The sequence below is a fragment of the Geospiza fortis genome, unplaced genomic scaffold, assembly GCF_000277835.1.
Source record: "Geospiza fortis unplaced genomic scaffold, GeoFor_1.0 scaffold40, whole genome shotgun sequence".
NCBI classification, from domain to species: domain Eukaryota; kingdom Metazoa; phylum Chordata; class Aves; order Passeriformes; family Thraupidae; genus Geospiza; species Geospiza fortis.
The window spans coordinates 29,644,408-29,663,085 of NW_005054297.1; the positions used below are offsets into that span (position 1 = coordinate 29,644,408).

The window sequence follows — 18,678 nt, forward strand, 5'->3', positions numbered from 1 at the left end:
ATGTGCACTCTTACAGAGACACATTTTCAAAACAAAGAAACATTTGCTTCAGCAACTATAGAAGTATTCAGAAAGTATACAGAAAAGCTGCTGGAATTTCTGATGATAATGTTTTTTAAGAGGTGCATCTCTCCATGTGAACTGCTCCAAATTTTCTTGATTTAATCTTTTTCTCTAGGTCATGATGACCATTCTTTTTTTCTGTAAGAACAATCAAAATATAACTGAAGGGCTCATCAGTGAAATACAGACCATAAACAGAAAATTCCATGGAAGATTGTTATATAACAATCCACAGCTGAAACACTCTTTTGCAAGTCTAGGTAGAATTCACTCTGCACTGTCACTGAATGGTACTTAAAGTATTAAAGGGTGAAGTAAGCCCTGACATCTCTGCCAATTTCAGATACACTTTATTGACATCGGCTCTTAAGTCTGTGTAAACATGCAGCAATAAGTTATCCTGAAGGTCATACAAGTTATTAGCCATGAAAGTGTGTAAACTCATTCCCAAATGAAAGATTTTACAGCACTTGTTTTTTCTCTTAAAAAAAACAAACAACAAACCAAACAAAAAACCCCAAACCAAAACAAAAAGCAACCAAGTTTAAATGACCTACACTGTGTGTGTTCTCCAAGCTGTTTTAGGATTATGCTCATTATGCTTTTCAGAGCTCTGCCACTCTTTCATAACAGATAAATCTGAAGCAGCAACGTTATGGAATTTTCAGGATTTAAAAAAGAAGTAAGTAAGCTTTTCCTCTGTAATGATGAATGACCATCATACTGGGGAGGAACTTTATTTACTTTTGCTGAGAAATTCCAATATACTTCAGGGCTAACAGTGTGCTGAAGGGAAAGAAAATTAAACCTAAACTTCACAGTTATGACAAATTTTAGTTACCGGTAACACCAAAAAAATCACTCAAAGTAATTGGATCAACAATCAGCCTTAGAACATTCCACAGAGCGCTGCTAACATGGGGTAAATAAATCCAATGATTTGGATCCAACTGCAGAGAAAAGATGAGACAAAGACAGCTCATTTGCTGTCCTTCTGTAGATATACATTGCATAAGAGCTGCAACTGAATTCATCCAGGCATAGAAGTTTGACTGCAAGATCTTGCCTGAATCATTTCAGCAAGCGAGCCAAGACAAGCAGTTAAAAAAATCCTTATCATTTGACAGAGTATTAACACAGCCTTATGCATGCTTCATCATTCAACATCCCACAAATCCTACAAGCCCTTCCCCTCCAGTACTGTCTACTTTGCATTCAAAAGTGAAGCCCTAATAAGGACATTCAAACAGAAGACAGAATTAGAAATAGGGCAATCATTCAACTTTTGTCCATGGTTTCAAAGGAAGCCCTAGCTTTTACCACTTCTCTCTCTGATTTTGTTAGAACATCAGGAAAAATCCCAAGAAAACGCCCTTGGAGAAAATCTGTGATACCCAAAGTGTCCAAAGCTCATAATTTGTGTACAGAAATTTCCACGGAACATTTGCATTTCAAACACATTAGTGCAGCTTGAAACATCTTCAGACACTTTTCCCTTACAGGCTAATACACTTAACAGCTGCAACAGTTATCCTGGTAATAGAATACAAAAAGGCAGGAATGGTGAGCAGTTCGCCATCTGCTCCAGTTTTTAGCTAGATATTTTGCTATTTTCAAAAGCATAAAGAAACACAGCATTCACTTTGTAATATATGTAAAGTACAACATGTAAATCAACTGTTTTCATAAGCAAAGAATTTTACCAAACAGGAAATGAAGCAAAATGTAAATTAAATTTATGACTACAAAGAGCTTATTTTCATAGCTGCACAACTGAGATAATTTCAAATCTTTCAAATTCAGAAACTATTAAAGGTACATAATCCATTGAATACCATTTGCCCATACAACATCATGGTATACTATTGCTTTTAGACAGGAAATAGTGACATTAATGGCTTGTCTATCACTTTGCATTTCTCATTGTTTAATATCACTCAGATTCTCTAAGGCATACATCAATACTCCCAAGAAGAATCCCACTTTTTAATCTACCCTCAGTAAGTGAAGCGTGTATAACAAATAAGTAACTCTCCAGTTATGTTTCAAATCAGAACAGTAACCTGCAAAATCTGAAGAAAACTTCAACACAATGCAATAGTAAAATTCTTCAGCCTGACACCAGTTCAAGGTGCCCAAGGCCTTCCCTTCCCATAAGTGCAGACCAACTTAACACTAAGTAGTTTCCTCCAGTCCCTTGACAGACACTTCAAGTGTAGCATGTATTCTCTTATTTTAACAACCCACCTACAAGAGATGATAAACTGGTTGTCACTAATGCAGATCTCAAATGTGTACATTCATCCAAACTGCTCAAAGCAGCTACAGAACATTGCATTTCTGACCATGTAAGAATATGCCTAAAGATTTTAAATTGAGAAATATTAAAAAAAAGCACTTACCTTTATTTGGAAACTGCCCCGCCTCAACAACTCCCTCTTTGGCACCATCAAAGCCATGAGATGTTATTTTGGTTTCAGAAAGTCCAAGTCCAACTGGTAATGAACATTTCAAGTCCTGGAAAATATATGCATAAAAATGGAAAGTTAAAGACAAAAAAAAAGCAATTAAAGTGACTCTAAAGTATTATAATACAGTTTCAGCAGCTCTCAGACAAGCAATTCTGCATTTAGCCTAGAAAGTCCTTGCTGGTGTCACTGCTTTCTACTGGTACGCACAAATACAACATAAATGAATGAGAAACAGTGTAAGTATAGCCTGAGTATTTATTCTAGATATTTTTGTTATATTGATGACCAAGTAGAATGCCATGTCTTAGAGAAGCAGTTACCAAAAATGTGGCCAGAAGCATCATGTTATGTGGTCTGAAGCTGGTCCAAGCAACCATGTCAGTTTAATAAAGTGTCCAGTTAAAAACTGTCCGGGGTGCAGAATCATACAAGATTATCAAGCAGAAAACACTTTACAAACCAAAAATATGGAAGCAACTATCATAATGTTGAAGATTTAAAAAAATCACTAAGCAAGGAATAGCCCTAAAGTTCATAGCATCCTTATTCCTTACAAATAGCACATTAAATCTTTTCAATATTTTACACAGAGGTGACATCCAGAAAGGCATAATTTAAACAGCTTCTTTCTGAGCACCTATTCTGCATCATAAGTGCTCAGAGCACAAAGCTGCCACTTACTTTTGTTTGCTTTTGAAATCCTTTCATTTAAAATTGCCTGAGATCACCTTGTTTAACTTTTGAGGGCTAGATCAAGTATTTCAACCAGCTCTTAAGTAACCAAAGTCTTCACTGAAACCCAGCACAGGCCTAAGAAAGACTCCACACACCACAGCTCACATACCATCCTACTGCCCATTTTTGCTGTCTTATCTAACTCTACAAAAAGCTCCCCACAGGTTTCCTGGACTATATTGCCAGTGATCTAATTGAAGTTTAGGCCTCTGGTGTTATGGAATTAGACATAGTACTTTAAAAAATGTTCAGGTTTTAAAGCAACTTAAAACCATTAATTGATGAAAGTAAAAAGTGAGTGAAAAAGTACTATGAAAGTGAAAGCAAAAAGGTAAAATGTAGCAGCATGTGGCTACAATGACAATACAGTTAAAAAAAATAAAAGCATCAAGAAATCAGAAAACTGTCAGTGTCTGGAGTCAGGTACTATTTTGCATCCCCTCTGCTTCCACACATAAGTAAAAAAGTGGAAAAATATTGAGGACCACTAGAGAAAAGCTATACATAACTCAAAAGATGTCTGCGTCTAGACACAGGTATTAACTGTTTATGATCCATGCAATGCTTCTAATTACAAAGAAATCACAACCTTTAAAATCTAATCCATGTAATCCAGACTATAACTGTAGTCACTCAATCCACAAACCAGAAGCAAGTTAGTGCATAAGAATGATACTGATACTGCCTAGAGGCTCAGATTGTCAAGAAGTAGTTTTGGATCACATCCCCCGAGATTTATTTAGATGTCTTCAGTAAAGGACAAACCCCTAGGAAGAAGAAAAAAGGAAAAACTACAAACATATGAATTCCAGCAAATTAACCTTTCCATGTGAATTCCAGAAATTTTGCCGGCATCAAAAACCCAGCATGTCACTGCAAAGAGTAACCAGTTCCTACAACCAAACTTTCACTGACATGAACAGGCTATGTGATAATAGATCATGCCATATTTGTGTACCTGAAGCATCATACAACAACAAAACACCCAAAAAAAAAAAAAAGGAAAAGAAACAGCATGAAAAACAAGTAATAGTCACAAGCAGAACCTGATCTCCCAAATTAAGCATGTCAGAACTTCAGATTCATACTGTTTTCAGTCTTCACAACTGACCTAACATTGGTGCTTCCATTTAAGTACTTGCAGTCGGTGGTATGCTGGAAAGCCTTTGCTTCAACTTAGTTTAGCTAATAGAGGCCACTTAACTCAAAATGTAGCAAGTCACTAGAAGCTGAAAAAGCAGAGACGCTTGGAAAAGGACAACCAGATTTCAAAGAAGATGCACTGATTTCAAAAAACGGGCATGGCATGAATTATTTTTTTCCTGAAGGCACCCTGGCGTGTTATGTAGATTTCAGAAGTATCTAAACCTGAAGCCAAACAACTGTAGACAGCCAACCTGCTTAAGCATGCTTGCAATAGGAATCTAAGCAATCATCTGTATTTAAGGTTAAAATGCAGGACATCTGCTTTGTAAAGACAAAAGTTTGTATCTAAACCTAAGCAACTGCACTTCCTCCACACACTCAATGTAAGTCTAATCTGAAGTTAAACACAAGCTGAACAAACTACACAATTAAATAAATCAAAGTACTACAATGCACCCATCTCTTAAACAAAAACTTGGTATTTCGAATATGAAAACGTTAAAGAACTACAATTGTGCATATATATACCAGACTTTTTTACATGAATCTATATACATATATATGTATACAAACACATATTTGTTCAAAGAGATCTACTTTTTTCCCACTGTCAAAAAGGCAAAGTTCCAAATCCCTTTTTAAACATCTATAAACCAGTTCAAAGACATCTTTGTGAAGAATGACATTCTTACATAAGAATTTAAAAGAAAACTTTACTATTTGTTGATTTAAACATGACCAGAATTGACAAAAAGTGATTATCAAAACAACCTTTTTGTTGTTTACAAACATGCAAGCTACTGTTCAGGGGAGACACATTGCTGCATGTAAACCAAAAGTTTTAATGTCATTCTTGCAACTGATTGTGCTTGCTTTTTCTTTACACAAGTGTAGATAAACAAAAAAGCTACCAAAAATCTGTAATCAAACTGACAAAGCAGTTTATCCCTTCAATAACTTACAAAGAGGGATAATTTAGAAACACTGCATAAAATGTCACACTTCAGGGAAGGTATGAGTGTACTTAATGTTTGAATGGTAAGAAGGCAACACAAATAGCTTTTGGTTTGGTTCCCACTAAATGTAAGCTAGGCTCTTACAAGATAGGAAGTGAGGACAGATTCCCCTACTACTACATGATGACTGTATTTTGATAATGTATTGCTCTTCCAGCTAAGTTTAAGACTCCCCCCCTTCTTTGTAAAAGGTAAATTCAAGTCTTTAGAACTGATCAAGATCTACTGATACATGGCAAGCCCACAAATCTATTACAGGATCACCATCACCAAAAAATAGAAAAATGCTTCATTAATAATTTTCATTTGTATGAGGCTGAAACCATGTTTATGCAATTACCACCTAGCAAAAGCATTTTAATTTTCTAAGGTCACTGAGACCCAGAGCCAGAGGTATAAAAAAAAAAACCACAACTCAGAGGATTCCCAAGTTAAAAGACTGCATTACCTACTCCATTCTCATTTAGCAAGAAGCAAAAGCATGAAATACGGCTGAACGGAGTAAGTGCACTACCTTAATTAGCTCCAGTCAAGACTATTCAAACCTGTATGTCATAGAACATTTAAGCCATTTTAACCATTTGTTAAAATCAAATTTTAATGACTTCAAATCACTGTATTAAACTAAATATATTTTAGTCAGGTTAACCTTATTTACACAACTCTATTATACAGATAATAGTTGTTTGATGAACCAGTATGAATTTTTGACATAGCAGTCCTGTTGAGACAGCAGACACAGCAAAGAAGTCATTCAGAATGCATGTTCATGAAGGAATGTTGGCTGAATTACCAGACTATTTCCAAAATGATACTTCCCAATCATGCTATCCATAATAATCTAAAATGAAGAGGGGAAAGACAAGAACTGTATTGTTTCTCCAACAGCAGAAACCAACCCAGCCAAAACTTAATTTATAGAAACTTACTTAACTAAGGAGCAACTAAGGAAACAACACTGGATTAATTTCTTAGTTATACTACTCCATTAGTAATGCATCACTAAACATTAACTTCTGCTTAATACCAACAGGAGGTTTGACAGATAGTTTTACTTGCCTTTAATACCTTCAATTAAGGTATTCTTAAAACCTCACACCAATGGCTAGTTCAACAGTGGAACAACTAGTATCAGACCAATCACATGCTTGCTTGTTTTTAATGTTTTTAAATAAAACTACTCAAGTTGATTTCAGGAAAAATTTACAACATACCTATCTGATTGTAAAGCTCACAGTTTAAAGTGTGATTACAAGCCCTATGGAACAAAAGGTTATGCAGATAGACATAATGTCTATCCAGTAAGACACATGGGCTCTGAACTTTAACTTCTTATCAAAATCACGTGCAAGTAGAGCTCCTCATACACATTCATCAGTTTCCTTTTCTCTTTGCCCCATTACATCACTCAGTTCCTATTTTCCATTAACTGAGACACTAGATCCTCACACCAGTATAAACTCAACATAAATAAATGGGAGAAGACCTGAAGGCTTTAATCTTCAATGAAGTGGCAAATAACAGACTAACACATTTCTTCTATTCTCCAATACACTGCTCTTCAATGAGAAGACCTTTTCTACTACATCCTTTTGATTTACCTAATGCCATACTACAATCCAGTTTTAAGTTCCCTCCCACTCTCATCATTAACAGACATATTTTTGGTTCTTCAGACTGTATGAAGAACATGTGACTTTTTTATCTCTTCAAACCAGTTTTCTAGAACAGACATAGTTCTAGAAATACATTTTAAATCAGTTCTACATTAATTAAACTAAAATTACCCTGAGTAAAAATCTAACTATGTCAGTCAACACACCAAAACCTAAGAGATTAACGCAGACATTGCAGGCAGAATGTGAGTGACAAGGCTAGCATTTTTTTCAGAAGGGAAGAAACAAAAGAGAATTGACCTTATCTATTTGTGCAGTCTAGCAATAAAATTACAGAACAAGACCGTGAACACATGCACTCAGATTCATCAGATCCCAGACCTTATTTCGTAATTCTAGTAAGACAAATTGAAGACTCACAACAAAGTTCATTATCTTTTTTCATCCTGTAGTTTATTACTGGTTTTATATGCATGCTTAACAATGATTTTGTTCCCATAAAAGTACAATAAGAACCACGAGGAGAGCCAGAATCAAAAATTAGATTAAACAAGTTCAGGCTCAAACTGATAAGAATATCATGTACATTTTGTGCAATACTTTAAACATAATAAATCGCTTACAGATGCTTGAATATCTTTACAGGCAGATCAAACTGTTTTCTGAAAAATTTAGTTCATACCTATGCAGCTCTCACACTATATGACATGCTTTTGTATATAGGAATAATATACTTGAATATAGCAATAATATAATATATATTATATATAGATATAGTATATTATAATATATATACCTGAATATAGCAATAATATACTTCCCTCACTCCTTCCTACTGTCCTCAGCTCCCAATACCCCCAGTCACACTAAACACCACTATGCTAATCACATCATTCCAACAGTCCAAAACTGGGCTCTGGAAGTCAGGGATAATTGAAGTAAAACAAGTGAATAATATAAACTAGCCAGACTTTTTGTACATTGGGCTTTCTTATACAAGTAATAAGAAAAACTTTTGATTAGGAAATGCTGAAGGGTTCTGTCTAACAAGTACCCAAACATTAGCAAACAGTTCCATACATCAAGTTCTTAAAGCTCAAGTGAGATCCAACAGAGCCTGGGGAGTTAAAAACCACTATGTCAAGCTTTTCTGTACTGAAAGAACGTTAGATATTCGATCCAGTGACGACTGAAGCTACAGCTTTTTTCAGTAAAAGAGTTTCCATCCTTCATATGGGCAGGACAAAACATGTCTGAATTCCACAGGCATGTCTTAGAGAATTAGAACGTGGCAGCATATTTCTGACTGAGATTTTACAGTTAGGAAAACACTTAAGTTACCTTTTAAATATGTATTATACCAAGAAGATGCACCAATTAGTGCTATGTCACATTCCCACAAAAATGGAACTAACAAACTTGCTTCTGAAGTGACATTATGACAATCTATGTTGTCTGATGTTCTGCAAAACTAATGGCATCTTTCCTTAAAGAAGGAGCAACCCTACTTGTCATTTTCAGGTAAATACATTTGCTCTGCACTGCCTCACAAAATGAAATACTTCTCATGCTTGAATGCATATTAATACTGCATTTGGTGAAACACAAATGTGCATTTTCATGCCTGAGCAGCTTTATGGATGAGGTCTCATGGAAGTGCCAAACAGAACACAATTTTAGAGGAAAGTGCAGGTTTTTAATCAAAGAATTCTAAAGAAAAGGTTGTACAAATACCTCTTCACTTAAAAATATGCAAAAAGCTGCTCAAGTCTTGGTGGCAAAATAGCTGCAGAAGACTAAAAAGTACAGAACAAGTAGTATTTTGTTCTTTACATCTGAATTGTACAGCATCTAGATGACTATTTCCCTGATCATACAAATAAGGAAGCAGAAAATTAAAGTAACTTTGTTCCCCAACTTCCCAAGAAGGTGCAATCAAAATCAGCACACTGGAGTGCTCTAAACTCTACTGTGGTCACATACTCTTAGTGAGCACTGTGGTAACAGTACAAATTAGAGTGGTCAGGATTTCTTGTCCCTTTCTTAAGTGACTTCATAAAAATCAGTACTTGGCTTATCATTTCCATAAATTGTAGGAAAAAAGACCCCAAAATTCTTGTGGTGCAATGCATATTGCTTTAGGTTAAAGCAAAAAATTACCTGGCAAGGAAAAAAAGAGAAGGCATGGCATTAAGCATTAGAAATAACAAACATGAAGCAAGATGAATAGAAGCTAAATATTAGAATTTGAGACTAACAGGTTAGTAAACAGACCTAGATGTTAATTCCAAGAAGTTTATTTTCTTTGTTTTGTTTATAAGAAGCCTTGATTATCACATATTCTGACTTCAGGTCACACATGCAGGTGTGAACTTGTACAAGACAGTTCAAAAAAATAATTGAAGTGTACTTCTTCATTGATCTCAGAATAAGCACTGCGAAAATAATTACAGCAAGTTCAAATATGCTTGCAGAGTACAGGTTTTTCTGCAATTTGACCAAAGATTTGACCCATTTTTGTCAAAGTAAAAGTTTCAAAATATAGTTGACTCCAAGCCAGCAAAACGATTAGCATGCAGGAAAAATCTACTCCAACTTTCACATATGGCCATAGACAAAAACCACCTTAAAATTCCAGCTTTACATTTTGCCTGAACACAGGCCCTAATGCAGTCACCAGGAGTGCAAGTTCCATTTGCTGTACATAAGTGCTGCATGTACTGCACTGCAGAAGAACCACTATGTAAGGAAAAGGCAACTTAGACAGCAGGCAAGTCACAGCACCAGCAAGATCATCAAGCTTCAAATTACTAAGTCGTTTCCCTGCTTTGAGGTGAATCCAAATTCCTCACCACTTCAAGATGCATTTCCCAAGCTGGTCTCCCTAAACATACATCTTCATAGAAATGTAGTTTTAACTTTATTTCATTAAACACTGTACTAATTTTAACATTATGTCACTGGTAGATCTTAGTTGAACAACAAACCTTATGGAGGTCCCCCCCTCTAATCAGCATTTTAGTAAAACAGAATAAAATGCTGATGTTCTGCTTAGTATTTCTTTTAAGAATAATTCTGCACTGCAAGTCAGTATGGAACTGTTAAAACTTAAGAGCTTTTTTTAAAACCAGATATCAAGTAAACGTGGACAATTCCAAACGAAAGTCCAAATAAAAGGAGCCCGACCCCAAATTCCACAGGCTGTGCGCCAGCGCCCTCTGCTGGACGGCCGGGCACGAGCAGAACGGATCGTTCGCCTGCACCGAGCGGAGGGGGGGAAGAACTCAGCCTCTGCAACTACGAACGTGCCTTTTGCGCAAAAATTATCATTGCAATATGCAACCGCACTGTGTTAGGTCAATTCTTACAATAATCTATGAGCTTCAAAGGCGTTTCTTCAGTAAACCTCCAGAAAACTACGTCAAGTGAAAACTGCTATGCACGGAATTGTAACTTCAGCATTTCTGATAATGGTACCATAATAGACAGCAAAGAAAATTCTGACCCTGTTAAAGCTGTGTTCATGAGAATCTTCCAGCTGTCCATTGCTAGTCACAGGAATTTCTGCCGCTGAATTTTTCGGAGATTCTTGAGCCATTGCACTTCCCTGTAAAAAGAAACAGGTTAGTGTTTGTCTTACATTTCCAATAAGTAATCCATACGAAAATATTTGATGTATGGGCTTCATAACAGTTGATTTTATTTCGAACTTCAACTGGAAATACTCTGATATGCTCAGTCTGCATATGTTTATTTAATCACATATTGAATCACAGCGATACTCTAGCGCAGCTCAGTCTGAAGTTATTTAAAGTTTCCAGAGCTAAGAGAAAAGGAAAACTAAAATTTAATCCATTGGCATTGGGGGAGTAAGACACAAATGAGGAAAGGGCTCAGACAAATGTTTTACATGCACACTTGAGCCTTAGAATAGATTCTGTATCTCAAATTATAATGAGCTTGGCTAAAAAAATGTACTAGCAATTAATAAACAATAAATACTAGAAAAGAGCAATTTGTTTAATTATGTGTTACAAGAAAAGCAATGATTCCAAACTTTAAAATAGTTTCAGCTGCTTCTTATTTTACCATAATGTAGTGCCACCTTCTGACTAAACTGTTGGAATGCAACTCTCATGAAATCAGCAGCAAACGTGAAGTGAAATGCAGAAACACCAAAAGAGCTCAAAAGTACCAAGAGAATTCAGGACTCAAAGTTAGTTTCAAATGCAGCTGCATCACGAACAGTAGTAGCAGCTGTGTTTCAAGTACACTGCTTTCAAGTACAACCTAAGGTACAGCCTTGAAGAGACATTCCCAGAAGAACTGCACATCATTTACAAGCACCTGAAGAGAGAATGGCAGCTTAACACTCCAAAATCAAGGGGAAGTGAAAATTTCATCCCTTTGAAAAAGCTGCTCCTAACTCTGCCAGGCAGCTTCATCAGTCATCTAAAGTGTAAACAGAAGAACACAACCGAGGCAGTGTGTTCACTTACATAAAAGTTGTCTCAAGTCCTCAAGCCAGCCCGTACACTTGTGCTAGACTGGCAAGACAAAGTGTACCATCAACAGGTACTTGAGAATGGGTACCCTTATACCCTTGAAGCTCTTAAATCATCAAACTGAACCAGCTCTTTTCAGCCCAAGGGTCAGGAAGAGGCCCAGCCTGAGATCAGGATCTGAAGTACCATCAGCTTCTCCAACGACAAGTGAAGCTTTACAGAGTATGAATATAACACAAAGATTTTACTGGTACTTACTGAGCATCACTTGCACCGTTCTTAACTGGAACATCCTCTGTCATACCCCATTACTAATATTTCTTCCACTTTCACATATCACCACTTCATTTACATTTGTAAGCCTGATTTCCTTTATTAATCTTGAAGCATCTCAAGATTTTTTCTAACTAGTCACTGTCTGTAGGCTCCAATAAATGTGCTTCTACTGAAGCACACCAAAAGGTCTATGCTTATTTTATGAGTACTTTTAAAACAGTAATTTGTTTCACTTCATAGAATATAGACTATCTCAAGTTGTAAGGGACCCATAAGGATCATCAAGTCCAACTCCCTGCTCCTCACAGAGAGTTGCTATACAACATCATTAGACTAGGCACCCTAGTTACCTGCCACATCACATTTCGATTTGGGAAATCTGTCCAATAGCTCAAGTTTCTTAAGCTTGCTCTAAATCTCATACGTGCTTAATTGAGCTCTAAGACTGCTAGGAACTACACTTCTACTTGATATGGTCAAGTGAGGTATTTTTCGAAATGCTTGGCCTGTCACAGCTACTTGCACAATACAGAAGCATTAGCATAGGCCATGTTCAGTTCACAGCTACTTTTGTTCTTCTTTCCACAAATTATCAGATAACACAGTGCAAAGAGAAAGTCCTCTTCTGTCAAGGGGCACTTTGCTAGGGATCACAAACAAAACTGCATCTCTAATTAAAGGAAAAACACCTTGACTTAGGTGCTTCTCAATGAGAATCCCAAATAATTTTGCAAATATTGATATTGATATATTTTTATGGTTTTATGCAGAGATATACATGCTGAAAGCACATGCACACATCTCTAATAAATACATATATTAGGAAACAAAAATTAATCCGCTTCTCTGGACAACTAGAAGCAATTCACCTATTTTTTTGGCATTCCTATTTGAGTCAGACCAATGTATCTAGTTCAGAGAAATAAAAAAAGTGCTTGCTAATGTCAGTTCCATGATATGTTTGAACTACAACAATTTCCCATTGCTGAAAAGGGGACATGTCACCACTCTACTTTTCAGTCTCTACTGTGAACCACATAGTGCCTCACCTCCCCAACACTCACCTGACTACACACACCACACACAATTCACTAGCCTGCCAATACACCTTTTCACCAGGTTAATTTTCCAGCTTCAGTGAGTTCAATCAGTTTACAATGAGGTCAGACAAGCACCAAAGCCATGAAATGAGCAGCTGAAAAGGGGAAGTGGGATAGACTGCTAATTTAACTCAGACATAACAAGAAACCATCATTTCCATTTTAGTTAACAGTTTAAGCTTGCACTGCTGTCAAGAACCAGCCCTTGCCCTTTTCCCCCAACTCTTCCCCCCCAGCAGCTTTCACCATCCCTTCACCTCCTTCCTGAGGCAGAACAATGTATTTGCACAGCAAACAAGATTCTGGAAACACTGCCGATCAAAAGAAAGTGACCTGTGCTCAAAAAGAGGATAGGTCATTTTTCCACTCCCATCAAGTCTCCCAAGCAGGCACCTCTGAAACAGAGCAGGCAGTAACGCAGTGAAGAAGCCACTGAGAATGAAGGACTACCCACAGCATCAGCAGTGCAGCATCTCAAAATACTTACTCTGACTGTAGGCTACTGTCAAATCCAGCAGCCATTTCTCTTTACCTCTGGATGTGTGTTCCTTAACTCCACACAACCAGGGTAAGATTGTTGATCTGAAAGAAAACTAAACCACCAAACCACAGCAGCATTTCTCCTGAAATAGGGAGTATGATTGCTGAATCAAGTGTCTCTTTGGCAAATGTAGCCCACAGCTGACTTAAACTAAGCATACAAAGAAATTGATTCCTCAGAGGAAAATTTATCATACGTATAAGCAATCTGAAATAAATCTAAGTAAGTTCCTAAATTTGTATTGATGTATTAGACATGAATGACATAAGCACTGGAGGAAAACATTGCATTTCAGATGCATGGTTTATTTTGAAAAAATAGAATCGTCCTTCAGTAACAATCTATATTTTCTTTGTACATCTGTGTTAACAAATATCAGACCTGGAAATATGCTAAGGAGAATCACTATTCTGTTTTTACTGAAAGTTTGAAAACAATTCACTGTCACTGAAACTCCAATAGTCAGATAAAGTCAGAATTACTTGTTTTCATTTTTACTCTAGAACAGTCAGGAAATACTCTACCTTTCTGAAAGAGCATGCCAAACACACCTGATTAGCTAAACAATATTGGGAACCTTAGGAATTTGTTCATAATTCAAATCTGTCACAGACTTCTCCATAGAGAAGGTGAAAACTGTATCTGCTCTCAGAGAAAAAAAGATTCAGTCCTTCTGCAGTAGATAAAATACCTTGTTATAGTGAGGTTACACAAAGATTGATGCTTTTGAATACCAAACCTTTCTTCCTGCAGTACTCGCACATTTCAGATTCTATCACGCCTAAATCTATTCAACTTACAAAGCAAATACTGCAGCCCAGCAACAGGCTACTGGCTGAAGTAATCCTCTGCTATGAATTAATTGCACTGTTCTTAATGGTGTCTCAAAACCAACTCCACCCATTCAAGATGCTGTGCATGAACTCATATCCCCATACTAACAACACTGTACTATGTAAAGCAGAATTTTCGGGAATCTGAAACTTGTTAGGATTGGTTGATTTTACACTAATATAACTATCACTCAGTCACCTCACAGCCACACTGGATCTCTTCTGCAGATGGATGAGACTCATCAAGTGTTGTGGATTCACTGCTGTGTTCTGACATACCTGAAAACCAAACAGGTTTGGCATGCATTAATTGAAGTGAAAGGAGCTGGATGCTGCACCTCACAGAAACCAAAGCAGGCTTTCAGAAAACATTTATTTTACAAGTTCTGCTAAAGCACAGTGAAACCTCCTTCTTCTGATAGTGACCAGGCCTTCAGCTCTCCAAAAATCTAAGAGGAGAGCTGAAAAAAAAATCTAAGAGGAATACAGTCTAATCTAAGAAGAACAGAGTCTAGTGTAAGCTTCCACTGCCAAAGCAACCTTTCCCCACAGACAACTAAGCTTGCAACATAAAACCCTGGAAGTCAAACAAGGTTCTTCAGGAGACATATATCCTGCCACTTGCAACAGTACACTGACTGTATCCTACCATTGCAAAGATCACCATTTTGTTAAGGGAGATGATTTATCCAAACATTGCAAGATTACATTAATGCTAAGCCACTGAAACTTATTAAGCTGTTAAATCTGTTGTGTTTACTAGAACAGAATCCCTTTCATTTCAGCCTCAAAAAGATCTCAGCTGCAGAAGCAAAGAAAGTTGTTAACACTAAGCACATGAGAAAGAAATCAACTCTGTGAATACAGTGATCATAAAAGATGAATTACATACATAATTTTATCTTATGTAAGGAAATTATCTCAATTTGATTCCAAGTAGCTGGTAACTACAGGTGACACCACAATTCACTCAGCTGTTTGAGAGGAGGAGACAATCAATCATTAAAAATTAATTAATCTGCCAGTATTGCATACAATCACAATGACTTCAGTTCATTAAGTCTTGCACTATTTCATACATGTTCAGACACATACCAGATTAAGAAAATTTATAAAGAGATTACTATTTGTGTTTTTATTGTATTTCAAATGCCTGACCTATAAAACATTCTAACTAAAGCAAATAATTAATAAGGTAAGCAGCTCACATAGCAAGGGAAATAAAATAAGGACACAAAGGCTGAGAAACTGAATCACCTAGATCATCTAGATCATATTGCACTGAATAACCTATTACTTTATTTTGGAAAACCAAATACGTAAAATAAGACATTTTCTCCAGAAAAACAGTTCATTCAGGGCTACCACTGAATGAAGTTGGATTTTTCTAGGATCAGTATAAAACTCCCTTTGAAGTAATTAAGAAATAAGTTTAACATCCTTATATAGCTTTCTTAATTTTTCAAATTTCTTTTGAACATGGAAGACTGTACAGCAGAGATGCTGTTTGCCCACATGGTCCTGTTCAAACTCTGCTTGTAGCTGTAAACAACCTCTGTGCTTAACAGCTTATTTCTGAGCAGCTAAAACAATTACATGACAGAATAGGACAATAAGTGTTATTTCCTTGCTCTACTTGTTAAACAAAAAGCTAAATTCATCTTGTGGTAGAGCCTTCTTTAAGAAAATCTGCTCTTCAGTTCTACCACATCAGTGCTCCTGGAGCCATATTTGTTCATCACATACAAGCCTATGTAACACGGTAACACTGTTCTAAACTATTAAATGCTACAGGCAAAAACATTTTTGATCGATTTAAGAACTTTTGATAGATTTAAGAACCTAGGGGCAAGAACCACCTCAAAAATCCATGTAGAAGACAGTGCATAAAGGCAAATAATTCATTTTTTAAAACCCAAATGAATTCACCATTTATGTTAGAACACCCCTCCATGATCAATATTTTTTAGAGTTCTTTTCCTACAGGTAGTGCTAACAGCTTCAATGCAGCTCTGCAGGATCACAGTGATCAATTTTAAAACATGAGAAGGCGAAAAAAATGTAGATTAAAGGTGGCTTTCATAAAAAGTTCAACTGCACATTCAAATTTAACTACAGAATTTCCTGATTACTGCTTTTACAGAAAAAAATGGAGATGTAAGCATCAAACACTGGATGCAAGGATGAAAACTTTCTGCATCTTCACCAAGATTCAGAAGTGAAGACACTCATGTGAAATTGTGGTAATCACAACATCTACACACATCTATCATTTAAAGTCCCACTACAGAAATGCACACAGACTTTAGCATCTCTGTAGTTCTTGCAGGCGCCAGACAAGGGGCTGTTCTTTGTGAGAAGCTGCTAATCCCCAGAACAGCATAGATTGTGTTACCCAGGGCTTGGTTTGTTTCCTCACTAAAGCAGCCACAACTTTAGAACACATTAGGTGACTGCTTACCAGGAAATTTGCTACCATCTGCTGCAATAGAACAACTCAAAGAGATTCTACTTGGAAAAAACGCGCTTGATCCATATTCAGTTCCACAAGAACAAAAACCCTGTCCACATCACTCCTGCCCTTCTGGGTTCTCCTTTACCCCACTACCCCAATTGTGCAAATCCACACAAATACTGCACCACAGCAGAAGACACAGATCAGACTGAGTCATTCCCCTCATAGTGCAGCTACCTTAAATGCATATTGGATTACAGCCTCAGTAATTTCAAGGTTTGCTCCTCATAAATAAAACCACATGTTTTTTGAGTCCTGGAGATTTAAGTATCACTTCTTCAACTGACAAAATAAAAAGCAAAACAAAGCAAGAACTCATAAACAACATAGTAAGCTTCCTCTAGGATGGAGACATAAAGAGACATTTAACCATTTATAATTAATGGTTATAAGAGCACACTTATATACTTTTCATTAAAAAGGCAAATTCATATTTGTTTATTCATGAAAATATGAAGTAGATGTCATCAACAATAAACTAATTTTGAATTAGAAGTATATTCCTCACATACTTACATCACTTAGCTAAATGACTGATGGTCTCAGAAATGAGAACCATGGGGTTCTCAACAATCAGATCGGCTTTTCTAAGCAAGATCCACTGGTTCCTTCACTTACTTTTCTCCTAAATTAATTGCCAATAAGGCAACAGCAAGACACCTTCTGTCTAAAATGAAGCTTATTACACACTTTTATTGTTGTCTTACTACTTATCTGTATAAAGAATGTAAATTTTTGTAACACTGAAGAAAATCCCAGTGCTGGTAGAAAAATGACCATTTTAATGACTATTTCAATTTCTAACTAAGAACACTTTCACTAATTCTTGTCAAGATAGAGATCAACCACCTTTTAAAAAAAAGTACTATACTATAAAAGTAATACTTTTTTTTTTTAAGTACTATAAAGAACTGTATTAAACACTTCCTGCTGCAATCACATCATAGTTTCCTCTTAATGCTCTTGATTTCCCTGGCTGCTTCACTTGCAAGATCTAATTATGCTTGGGAGTTAGAAGACATAATGGAGAAGAAGACTGGAGAACAGGGTTGCTGCTGACTTTCACACTCTCCATGCTACATCAACCTGGCCCTAAACAATTTAATGCTCTGCTCATCTCCAGATTAGCTAAGCCATGGGCTGCCATTATCGTTTCAACTTCTACCAAATCAGAAAAAAGCAGCTGATCGAGCTACTGCCGCAGCTTCCAGTTTTTCCAATCTAACACTCTTCTGTGTTTCTTATTCCTGACATTTTAACTGTATGATACACATGCACATACATACATAAACATACACACGATTCAGAACGTTTTGAAGTTGCACTGATCAAATAACATCCTTCTCCAGCCCTGCAAAAAGAACTCTTCTGTTATCTTCTCTAGAGAATCAACTCTTAAGTAACAGAGTCACCAACTGCAAAGTGATAACTCCTTGCTACATTTTCCACCAAGCATAAAAAGCACACATGAGAAACAGAAACTACATCCTGGGCTGGATGTTCAGAATTATCCCCTCCAAAGACTTTCATGCAATTAAAGGCTATTAGTGGCTTTTGGTTAAAAATAACCTATTAGAGCGGTATTATAAGAAATTCTGGAAGAACTGCCACTCCTCTGGAGACAATTACACACACAACATCTACTTGTCGCACAACACCAAAGCGTTTCCATGCTTTAAGAACAGTAAGCAAAACACAAATTGGCACACTTAAAACGGTAATTGCCAGGGTGTGGAATAACTCCCAGGGGCACAAAATTTACACAGCATCTACAGCTTTCTTCCTCCACCAACACACAGCTTCCCTTTCTCTCTCGTGGAACCCGCCTGCTCCCGAGCAGGGCGCTGCTCTCCCTGTCCTG

At 36.7% G+C, this 18,678-nt stretch overlaps 1 protein-coding gene across 3 annotated transcripts in view; it reads right to left on the minus strand.

Annotated features, from left to right (window-relative positions):
• Positions 1-14,581, minus strand: part of ARFIP1 (ADP ribosylation factor interacting protein 1) — a 35,488-nt gene extending 20,907 nt beyond the window's left edge. For all 3 annotated transcript variants that reach the window (XM_031066687.1, XM_031066684.1, XM_005415595.3), the window contains exons 1-3: positions 14,502-14,581; positions 10,553-10,654; positions 2,466-2,580 (exon numbers count right to left, since the gene is read on the minus strand). In XM_031066687.1, the coding sequence (XP_030922547.1) occupies positions 2,466-2,580; positions 10,553-10,654; positions 14,502-14,579 (295 nt within the window). In that variant the 5' untranslated portion in view covers positions 14,580-14,581. The remainder of the gene's footprint in view (positions 1-2,465; positions 2,581-10,552; positions 10,655-14,501) is intronic.
• Positions 14,582-18,678: the final 4,097 nt, after the last annotated feature.